Source organism: Manacus vitellinus, unplaced genomic scaffold, assembly GCF_001715985.3.
Source record: "Manacus vitellinus isolate BGI_N305 unplaced genomic scaffold, ASM171598v3 scaffold_35_pilon, whole genome shotgun sequence".
Taxonomy (NCBI): Eukaryota; Metazoa; Chordata; class Aves; order Passeriformes; family Pipridae; genus Manacus; species Manacus vitellinus.
In genome coordinates this window covers 4418782-4429502 of record NW_021940498.1, presented here as the reverse complement: position 1 = coordinate 4429502, position 10721 = coordinate 4418782, and the positions used below count along the sequence as shown (strand labels likewise).

Genomic DNA, 10721 nt, shown 5'->3' with positions numbered 1-10721 from the left:
GGAACGAGATGAGCTTTAAGATCCCTTCCAACCCAAACCATTCTGGGATTTGATTAAAAAACCAGGAGTTTGAGGAAACAGGCTGTTCTGTGGGATATTTCCCCGCTGTTTTCCAGGCCCAGAGCACCGAGGGGAGGCTGCACTCCCCGAGGGGTGTTGGCATTTGTCACGTGCGTGTATCACGAGCAGCAGCCTCCACTCAGGAAGTTGCAGTGTGACCACAGAGCCTGCTTGCAGCCTGCCAGAGCAACAGGAACAACCTTTCTAGCCCCAGCCTGCTCCAAGCTCTACCCTCCCCCTCTGCACCCTGAGAGCACCTGGCCTAAGACAGGCATTGGTGTCCTTTGGCTCTCTTCCCACCAACTGCAAGTTCAGGTTTGATGGAGCTGATGTGATTTCCGGGGCTGAGGAAGCAGGCAATGACTCCTGCAACACCCACGCTGTTACCAAGGTGTTACCTGGGGAGAAAAAAATCTGCCTGCAAAAGGCTCCCTGCTGCTCTGGGTGGTGTCAGCTGGGACAAGGGGGGCTGAAAGCAGGTGAGGTGCAGTGAGGGCTGTACTTCAGGAGCACCTGGGGAAACCTTACACTGGGAATGTGCTATACTGACCTGTGCCATGGCAACAGCTGTGTGCCTGAGGCTGGAGCCTGCTCCATCCTCCTCCCAGCACAAGCCATGCCAGTGCTTCCACTCCACTCCCAGAACTTCCCCTGGCAGCATGTGAAATGGGGGCAGAGTGTCCTGCCCGAGGCCAGGGGGTTGATGCTTTGTCACCTACTGAAGCCATGGGTCTGTGTCACCAGCAGCAGCAAAGGGAAAAGCCTGTTTGAGCCCTGGAGAAGCTGAGTACTCCTGCACGTATGACTGAGCCTCCTTTCCACCCCCAAGGGTCCACAGCAAAACCAGTCCAGCTGAGCCAGAGTCAGACTGGGGGGAATGGGTTCTGACCAGGGCTTCCTGGCTCTCCATCTGCTCTTGAGTCAGTTCCTTCCTGCTGTGGCAGAGCTGAGCCTGCCCTTCCCCTGCAGCAAGACCTCTGGGCTCCTGAGTTTAGGAGGTGGCATTTCTGCCCCGCAGTGGGGACCTGCAGCAGCCCCAGAACCCAGCAACCCCAGGCAGCCTGTGGGTACACAGACATGAAGTTTCCAGAGTGGGATCCTAGAGCTCGGTGGGTTTTCCTCAAGCACCCCTGGAGCAGTTGGTTTGGCAAACAGAAGGTGCAGAGCTCGGCTGCTGTGGCTCTTCCTTCCTGGGGAAAACACCCACAGGGTGAAGGTCTGGCCATGGAGGAGGTGGGCTCTGAGGAGGAGAGAAGACCACTGGAGCCTTCCCAGCACCCGAGGTGCTTCCTCACTGCCTCTTTTGCCAGATGTGGTGGAGCAGCTGATCCCTCCCACACCATGGTGATGCAGGTAGCTCAGCGAGGACAGGGAACCGAATTTGCTTGGCTTTCAAAAGAAATGGGGCTTAAGCAACAGCATGGTTTGTTCCCATCTAAACTTCCCTTTTTTCTCCCAAAATAACTTAAGCCTTCTTGTCCAGCTTGAACCAGATTCAACAGGAGACTGGAGATGTCCCAACTATGACGTACTCAGAGCTGCTGTGGGAAGGGATTACGCACGGGGGGACCTCCCTGTAAACGTGACCCTGCAAATCACAGTGGGCAGTGGGGACCTTGCTCCCAGGAATGCACCACGTGGAGCCCCCAGCAGCCCGTGTGGGGTCAGAGTCCAGCTGTGTGACTGGAGACCTTGGCTTTGCTGGAGCCAGGTTTGTCCTTGGTGGGGAAGGCTGGGACAGCTCCTGCCTCCAGCAAAAACGTGGACACCCTGAGATGGACCAACTTAAGGACGGTCTCTCTGTCCCCACAGCATCAGCGTGGTGAGGGGAGCTTTAAGGTCGTTCTCAACCCAAACCATTCCATGACTGTGGGACTTTCTGCCTGTGCCAGCTCCCCTGTCCTGAGCCAACAGAAGTGTTCAGGCCGGGACTATTTTATCATTTTTTCTTTTTTTTTTTTTTTTCTGAGTTTAATAAACTAGAATAATTTATTCGACAGAACACAGAAACATCACAGACAGGGTGAAGAAACCAAAGCAGCCAGTATCAATGATCAGTACAAAGGAACCACTTTACAAAAAGAAGTACCACGCTGCCCCTCAGCTTTACCCAAAAATAACGGGTGGGGGGTGGGGGCTCAGCTCAGCACCCCACAGACTGGGAGGGGGGGATGGAGCTATCCCCCAGAATGCTCTCAGATGACAACGCTGATTGCAACAGCACAATAAATACTGGGAATGGCCTCTCAGAGGGTGGTGGGAGACCTGAGACCCTTTGGGGGGAGGTCCAGACACCACCAAACCTGCGAGGCACAAGAATCTGTTGAAATACTGATTAGGGTGGCAAACACCCTGCTCCCCTTCTCCCCTACCCCAAATGGGTGCTGGACCCCATGCAGGGAGAGGAAAACATCAACCAGGGGGGCTTTGCAGCTCGGGAGGAGCAAAGCATCCCTGGTGTCACCCTGCTGGGGACAAGGCTGTTTCGCCACGACCCTGCCGTGGCTGTGAAGAGGCATTTGAGACCCAGCCCTGGCAGCTCTGCTGTGGAAAGGGATGCAGCTGGGAGGACCCCTGGGCTCGGCCGCTTCGGGGGCTCGGGGGAAGAGCAGGGGGTGCTGCCCACCCGCTTGGTTTGGAGCAGCTGGGGCAGGGGCCATAGTCAAAGCCAGGCTCGTGCATCCCAGGGAGGGATCACATGCAGCAGGGCCGGACAGGGGGGACTGGCCGTGGGGGAGAGGAGGGGACACCAAGGTGCACAGGTGCCCTTTCCCATGAGAAGGCTGCCCAAAAAAGACACCCCCCCTGTTCTGCTGCAACCCCCCCTCCCCATAGCAAACTGGTGTTGAGACTGGGCTTATATAAAACACATAAAAGAGGCAGCTCATAGGAAAGGGCTCTGGGATGGGAAGTGGCAGGGGGCTGGACGGGGACGGGGTCAGAGCGAGCCCCCCTGCCTCCAGCACCCCCCAGCCGTGCCCTGCACGGGAAACAGCAGCTCTGGCAGCTGGATGAAGAGTGACAACACGGCACAGCTGGACGGTTATAGGTCCTGTGGCCATCGGGCGATCCGTAGGCTCCCGGTACAGGTAGAAAACAAAATTAATTAATTAATTATAGAAAAGAGAAGCAGCCTAATGTAGGGGTGTCCCTGCGGCGGGGCGGCGAGCGGGGGGGAGCTCGCTTATCTGTCGTTGAGCTGCGGGGAGTTTGTCCGCTCCTCCTCGTCCTCCTTGTCGTCCTTCATGCCTTTGAGTCGCTGGCGGGCGAAGTCCTCGAACACGATGTCGTCGTCACTGGGGGCACACGGGGACGGGGCGTGACGGGGGAAGGTGGGGTGCGAGGGAGCCCCCCTCCCGCACTGCACAGCTCAGCCTGCACCCCCACGGTGTTCCAGCAGCCCAGGGGGCTCCTGAGCCCCCCCGTCCTTCAGCAAACAGCCGTAGTTCTCAAAGCTCTGTTAATTGTTGGGCAATGCACACAAAAAAAGCCCCCAAGCCCCCCAGGGAAGGATGCAGGGCCCCAGAGCAGCAGATGCAGCATCACCAGGGCCATCGGCAGCGTTTGCCCCACTCCAGAGGGACCACAGCCCTGCAGGGAGGAGCTGGGTGGGTGAAGCACCCCAGAACCTCCCAAACACACCACCAGCCCCAGGGGACACCATGGGGACAATCCCCTCCCATCCCAACACACGACCCCAGCGGGCTCTTACTGCGGTTTCTCCTGTTTTTTGGAAAGCCATGCAGGGAAGGGCGAGGGAGGAGAGAAGAGAGAGGGGGATGGCGTGTGTCATGCATTACAGGTGACGTGCAGGGGGGTTAGTCACACGTGCTGATGCCATGGCACGGCGGGCATTAGCGCGTTAGGGGGTGCCATGCAACCGCTGCCAACATCCCGTATTCCCACACAGAACATGGGAACTCGGGGCAGGGGGGTATTTTAGTCTCTTACTTTGTATCGAGCTCTATCAGATTTGTATCTATGGGCGCTTCGTTCTCTGGAACTGAACAGAGGGATGGCACAGTCACAGGGTGGTCACTGCCATCCCACACACCCCCCCTAGGGTCATCACCACTGTCCCATTGGGTGGGTGCAACACCCCCAAGGTTTGGCTGCACCAGGGTAATGGGGGCACCCCCATGGTTTTAACCCTGAGACCCAGTGAACAGATCACCACAGGCTCAACAGGAGCCAAAAATCGCCCTCCACGCACCCTCAGTGGCCCCCTGTGCCCCCACCTGCCCCCCAGGGATGCTGCCCCCGTCCCCCAGGGCACTCACTGTCCCGGTGTGCCGGCTCCTCCCGGGGTTTGGGATGCATCAGCGTGAAGGGCAGCTCCACCGCCACGTCGCTGCAAGAGATGCCGGGGTAAAGCACGGGCCTGCCTGCACTCTGCAGGCAGGGTGGGACAGATCTGGGGGTGGGGGGCAAGGGCAGAACAGCACCCGCCATTTCAGCCGCTGCAGAGCCCACAAAGCTGCCAAAACCCCATGTTATCCCCCGCAGAGCCACTCGGCAGCTCTCGTGCCTCTTGGCTGAGCTTGACCCCAGGGGGGATCAGCACAGCCCCCCCGGGATGTAGGGGGGCACGAGGAGGGAGAGCAGCATGGCAGAAATCTGCCTTTTAGCAGCTTAAAGGATCCAAATCCCTTGGGTTTAGGCTGTGGCTGGCAGTGCCATGGGAATGGCAGGAGGTGCACAGAGTTTCCCAGTGCTCAGTAGGCACGGGGGTGGCAGGGTGGGACAGCCCGAGCTGCTCCAGGGACAGGGTAGGACGGGGCTCAGACAGAAAAGTGTCCCCCTGGGAGGGCGAGCAGGCCCCGTGGTCTCTGCAGGACCCCATGGTCGGGGAGCAACATGAGGATGGAGACCTGGAAAGCTCCAGAGACTCTCCTCCCCACATCCAGAGATGCTCAGCCCCAAGGAGCCACCTCCATGCTCTGGTGACAGTCCCCAGCAGCACCCACTGCCTCTCTCTCTGGTCTGGGGAGGGGGATGCAGGGTCCAAACACTGCCAGCATCCCCAGCCCCACCACCCCGACCCACCTCTGCCAGGCTTTGGCTTTGGGTGAGACAGTGTCCCCAGCGCAGTGGCACCCCAAGGACAAGCATGGGGCCAGGGTGGCAGCACCCAGAGGGGCTGGGGGTGCCACTGGGGGACTGCAGCAGGGACAGTGGGGTGTTGAGGGGAGCGGGGCGTTACCTGGAGGCGAGGTCTCCCAGCAGGCTGGCGTGGGTCAAAGGAGACAACACATTAGTCACCATCCCCTCAAGGACACGCAGCCTCCCCCACCTTTTGTGTCCCCCCGTGTGCTGCTGAGTCCCAAGGGAGCTCTAAGGGGTGATGGGCCCCACCTGCAGCACAGACCAGCCCCAAGGAGAGCAAGGGAAGGGAGCAGGTGTGGCACTCACCCTCCTCGTGACACCACCAGCTTCACCTTCACCTTGTAGGAGACGATGATGCCCAGGATCTCCTTGTTGGCTCCATCTCTTAACCTGGAGGAAGGGGAAGGTGGGCATCAGCGAGGGAACAGCAATGGGGACCGGCCCCCTGTCATCCTGAAGGTCCCCCCACAGGGTCTCCTCCACCCCAAGCATCACCCCTGGAACAGGGGCTGGATGCCCACCAGGGCTGGGTCCTGCCCCCGTGCTGCTAGGGGGACAGGAGCCCTGGGGGGTGGAGGGGCTCACAGCGTGCTGGAGGCCAGGTTGGTGTCCTCGTGCTTGAGCTTCCCATCCAGCGCCAGCCCCCGCTTCTCCCGGTTGTTGGCGAGGAAGGGGGTCAGGGTGTAGACTTTGCAGAAGGTCGAGCTCGGGGCCACCATATCGCTGGAGATGACAGCCACCATCAGCCAGAGCCCCAGCTGCCCTCAGCCCCCACAGCCCCACGGGTCACCCTGGACACCTCCATCCCAGCTTGGTTAACTTCTCCACTCATTTTCATCCCTGCCCCAGCCTGGTGAACATCTCCTTCCTGGGGGATGCAGAGGGTCATGTCCCCAGGATGCCACCAGAAGGAAGGTCTCCATCTCCCCGTTCCTCCCATCAGTTCCTGCTTGCTGAGTGCAATGTCCCACTGGGGCTGCACTGGGACAAGAGATCTCCAAGGCTCCCCCAAGAGTCCCCCGAGGTCTCCGGGGCCCCTCATGTCCCCAAGGAGCCGTCACTCACTCAGCATCCTCCACAGCCACTGGGCACTTGTACTGGGCAGTGTTGAAGAGGCAGATGTCGGCGTACTGGCGCACTGGGGCGAGACACAGAGATGGGGGTCGGGACAGAGATGGGGACAGGGACACCACTGGGGGGGGAGTGGCCCTGCTCCTCACCTGAGATCTTGATCTTCTTCACGGTCTTGTTGGTGTTGTTGGTGACGTGGACGTTGACGCTGATGGGCTCTCCGTGGTAGTAGATCTGCAGGGCAGCAGAGCAGGGGGAAGGTGAGGTCCCCAGGGTCACCCCACCAGCGTCCCCTCCGCAGTCCTCGCCCACCTCCTTATCCAGGGAGGCCTCAAGGTGCAGCGGTTTGTCTGACATGAGGAACTGCCGGGTGGTCTCTGCCATGGGCTGGGGGCCGGGCCGCTCCGGCGCATACTGGACCTTCCGGATCACCAGGCGCACCGAGTTCCTGCAGGACACAGCCAGAGAACCCAGGCACTCGCAGACCACCCTTTCTTGGCCCATTTTGGGTGAAATCCCTCTTTTCTTCTGGTCTGCTGTGTCAAAAGGATGCTGTGGGAGGCCTCAGATGGATGCCCACCAGGGCTGCAAGGGGGCAGCCCCATGGCCGGGCCAGGCTGCCCACAGCAACCACTGGGCTGCTTGCACAGTGTCTCCATCCCAGCCCCAGGATCATCTCTTACCCAGCGCTACCCTGGAGAGCAGGTCCATCCTGGAGGACACCTCCATCCCAGTCCCATCCCTCCCAAGGTGGGTAACAAAGCAGGGTGCCCCTTTCCAGCTGCCAGCACCCCAGGGATGCCGCTCCCATCCAGGCTGGACAGATCCTCTCCACTCACCTCTTGTGGATCTTCTCCTCCAGGTTCTCAGCACAGAACGCTTTGACCTCGTAGTCCACCCCACAGGCCTGGAAACCAGGAAGGGGGGAGAAGGAGGCAGGGAAACTCCTTTGCACCTCCCCAAGAGGTGACCCCAGCAGCAGCCACCCACCACAGCCCGGTGGCACGGGAACATGGGGGACCTTACCTTCCCCGTGTCCTCTGGGCCCGGCTGCAGCGTGACAGAGCAAGGCAGGTTGGGGGGGATCTGGAGGGGAAAGAGGGGCTTTTGGGGGGCTGCTGGAAAGCAGGAAATGCCCTGGGGCAGGGGTCATGGTCCCCTCCAGCCCCAGGGTGCTGCCCCTGCCCCCACCTCGAAGGTGAAGGGGTAGGCGTGCTCGCCCAGCTTCTTGATGAGCCGCTCCTGCAGCCGCGTCAGGGGCTTCTTCTCCTCGGGCACGGGAGGGAAGGCCTGGGAGTTGGCCACGAACAGGTCCTTGCGGAAGGTCAGCCCCAGCACATCCAGGTCCTCACGGCCATAGCGGAACGCGCAGGTCAGCGTCACGAACACTGGCAGGGCGACAAGGGCAGGGGGTGCCTGGGGAGATCCATGTGCCAGGGGGGCACCACGGGGAGATCTGTGGGGGCTCATGCCAGTCCCACCGGCGCCGGGAAGCAGTGGTGGCCTGAGGACGTGCCGTGGTGGGGACACGGGGATGCAGCAGCCACCTGTGCCTTGGGGTGCCCACCACAGCACTCCCGTCCTCCACAGGACAGGGCACCCTCCGTGGGGACACGGGGCTGGGAGATGCCAATGCCTGGGTAGGACTACATGAGGACACCAGCCACCCCCTGTGGCAGCACGACCTCTGTGGCCCCAGCGATCCTGAGGGGAGCTGTTACCTTTTCTCTCCTTCAGGTATTCGGGATCCACGAGCACCACTCCATCTGCAAGGGAACAGCCGGGTCAGAGACACATCACCGGGACACGGGGACACACTGGCAGGGCCAGGGAATACCATGGCAGGGTTAGGGGACATGATAGCAGGGTCAGGGGATGCTGCTGGGAGGGGACACACACACTGTCAGGGTCAGGGGACACGCTGGTAGGGTTAGGGGGGGATGTATAGGCAAGGTTTGGGGGGACACCAGCAGGGTTAAGGGGGGACTTGCCCCTCCTTTACACAGAGAGGCATCACCTCCAAGCTGCCAGCTGGGGCTGGGGAGGGACACGCTGGCAGCAGGGGGACAGTCGGCACCCACCACACCCAGGGCACATGCAAAGCCACAGGGGGACATGAATATTATCCCAAACCAGCTGTTTTCTGCTCCCCAAAATCCTTCCTCCCAGACAGGCCCAGCCCACCCCAGCATGTGTGTCTTCCCCCAGTTGAGCCCCCCCCTCCTGCCCCCACATACCCACGGGGTCCACCACGTCGATGTGATCCACAAAATCCCTCTTCCCCAGGTAGACAGTGAGCTGTGGGGGAAACAGGGGGTCAGGGGTGTCCAGAGCAGCCCCCAGGGTCCCCCCATGTAGTCAACCACCCACTGAGGTCCGTGTTCCCCACGATCCCCATGTGTCACCCCATCCCTTTGGCACCCAAAAGCCAACTCCCCTCCATCCCAGGCAGAGCCTGGAACCCCTCCACCTGTCCCCAGAGCTGGAGAAACTTTGTATCTGGGGACACTTGGGTGGTACCCTAAGGGCTTGTCCCCCCCGCTGTGGGACAGAGATGAGCCCCCAGGTGCCACCTTCCCACCTTTCTCCTGATGGGGAAGCTGAGGCACAGGGCAGGCAGCTGCCAGGCTGGTGCCGTCAGCCCCTGCTGCCAGACCCAAAACCCCACAAGCAGGGTTGCCTGCACCCCAGCACCCCAAAACCCATCTGCTCAACCCCGACCTGGGACAAGCCCCCCCCGAACCCCACTGTGCCTCAGTCTCCCTTCCCGCTGCCACGGCAGGGCAGCTTTGGGGTGCAGGGACCTGTCCCCACTCCCAGCCATGCCTGTGCCCCCCAAGGCTGCCCTGCCGTGTGCCCCTTACCTTCCCGTTGGGACTGGCTTTCTTAAACACCCTGCAAAACAGCAAAGGGGGGTTAGTGCTGGAGGAGGCACCCTCATCCTCCATCCTATGGGAACAGCCCCCAGACACCCCCCAAATTCCCTCTGCAAGATCCCACAGAGACACGGGAGAAGGACGTGGGTCCAACATGCCACCGGCAGGAATGCCAGAGCATTCCCAGCCTGCCTGCTGCAGGCAGGGAGCGGGCAGGGGCAGGCAGGGCTCCCTCGCCCGGCGCTGCTGGATTTCAGAGCCTGCCCTGGCACGAAGCCACCCATAATGGGTTCTCCTCGGATAATCCCTCCTCGCCTTTAAATTCCATTAAAACCATCCGGGAAGATTAGCAGTGGTGGTTCAGGCTGGAAAAAACAATTTCCCAGGGCAGCTGCTCGGCTCTGCCAAAATGCCCAGGGCTGCTCCGGGGTGACGGGCCCTCGGCCATCCCACACGGCCCAGAGAGTGCCACTCCGGGGTGACCACCTGACCATCACCCTGGCAATGGGCTGGGATGTACCAGGAGATGTGTGGGCACGCCCCTCATCCCCATATTCCTGAAATCCTGTGTCCCTGCTTCCCTGCGTCCCTGCCTCTCCACATCCCAGCATCCCCATATCCCTGCTCATGTGTGTCCCTGCATTCCCACATCCCTGTACCCCCACGTCCCCACATCCCACCCCCTCGAGAGCTGTGGAGCCCAGCGTGGCCTGGCCAAGCTCTGCCCAGGAAGCAGGATCCAGCCCAGATAAGTGAGTGTGTGGTTTTGGGTCCCCCAGGCCCCTTATTCCCTCACCCCCAGACGAGCCTCAGGAACACTCTGCCAGGCACACAAAACATTGGGACACTCTGCTGGCTGAGCCAAGCCACTGGGAATGTCAGGAACATCCCACCGGCCCTTCCCAGGCGCCTTTTCCTTGCAGAGTGGTGGGGGTTGACTTTTCCCAGCCGAGATGGGACAGCACTTCCGCGGTGGGATGTTTGTCATGAGGGTTTATGGGCACTGCGGTGAGGGTGCGACCCTGCACCGGTGAGAGGAAAGATGGAATTCATGGGAATGCTGCTCCAGTTAAAAAATTGGGGGGATAAAGAGCCCAACTTGCCACAGAAGGGCATGAGCACCCCACAATTGGGTTTGAAGGCCTTGGGAGATCAGAGCACCCAGCCTCCAGAGCCGGGGATGGAGGGTTGATGGATGAATCCTCCTGAGAGCCAGAGCAACCCACAGCGGGGTTTTCCAGGACCATAAACACGGTACAGAAAAGCAGGATGGGGAACATCCCCTGCCAGCCTGTCACCCCCGTGTCACCCCACACTTCCCCAGCAGCCCAGACACAGAGGAGACCCCGGAGAGCATCCAGCACGCTGGATCCCAACCCAAGCTGTGCCGGGAAGCCCCAGAAAAGGCGTCCAAGGCTGGAGGCTCAGCGGGTGTGCCTTCCAGCCCCCCGGGGACGGGGCGATGCTCCTTCCCAGCCCTCGGGACACCGATGGAGCCACTAATGAATCTGGTGAGAGCAGATCGATGGCGGGCGCTGCGGGAAGCTGAGCCTCACCACCCTGCCTGGCACTGCCCCACGCCGGGCAGGAACCTGAGACCTGCACAGC

The 10721-nt window shown here is 60.9% G+C and overlaps 1 protein-coding gene across 2 annotated transcripts; it reads right to left on the bottom strand.

Annotated features, from left to right (window-relative positions):
- Nucleotides 1-1994: 1994 nt before the first annotated feature.
- ARRB1 (arrestin beta 1) lies at nucleotides 1995-9227 on the bottom strand. 2 transcript variants are annotated; one of them, XM_018077117.2, is made up of 16 exons: nucleotides 9102-9226; nucleotides 8475-8535; nucleotides 7959-8003; nucleotides 7429-7625; nucleotides 7264-7323; nucleotides 7077-7144; nucleotides 6550-6685; nucleotides 6387-6471; nucleotides 6232-6304; nucleotides 5752-5889; nucleotides 5473-5556; nucleotides 5264-5287; nucleotides 4341-4411; nucleotides 4012-4063; nucleotides 3249-3356; nucleotides 1995-3143 (listed from the first exon to the last, which is right to left on the bottom strand). In XM_018077117.2, the coding sequence occupies exons 1-16, from the start codon at nucleotides 9183-9185 to the stop codon at nucleotides 3104-3106; spliced, it is 1326 nt and encodes a 441-aa protein (XP_017932606.1). In that variant the 5' UTR covers nucleotides 9186-9226; the 3' UTR covers nucleotides 1995-3103. The 2 variants fall into 2 exon arrangements, with proteins under 2 accessions (XP_017932606.1, XP_017932607.1); XM_018077118.2 differs by lacking the exon at nucleotides 5264-5287 and having other exon boundaries at nucleotides 9102-9227.
- Between the last annotated feature and the right edge of the window lie 1494 nt (nucleotides 9228-10721).

Bases quoted from the DNA above. Each gene is read 5' to 3' on its own strand.
- ARRB1 (XM_018077117.2), bottom strand. From the start codon at position 9,185: ATGGAGGATGAGGGTGCCTCCTCCAGCACTAACCCCCCTTTGCTGTTT. The intron at 8,004-8,474 runs GTATGTGGGGGC...GTTCCCTTGCAG, and splicing joins CGACGTGGTGGACCCCGTGG to ATGGAGTGGTGCTCGTGGAT. The intron at 6,305-6,386 runs GTGAGGAGCAGG...GTCTCGCCCCAG, and splicing joins GAAGAAGATCAAGATCTCAG to TGCGCCAGTACGCCGACATC.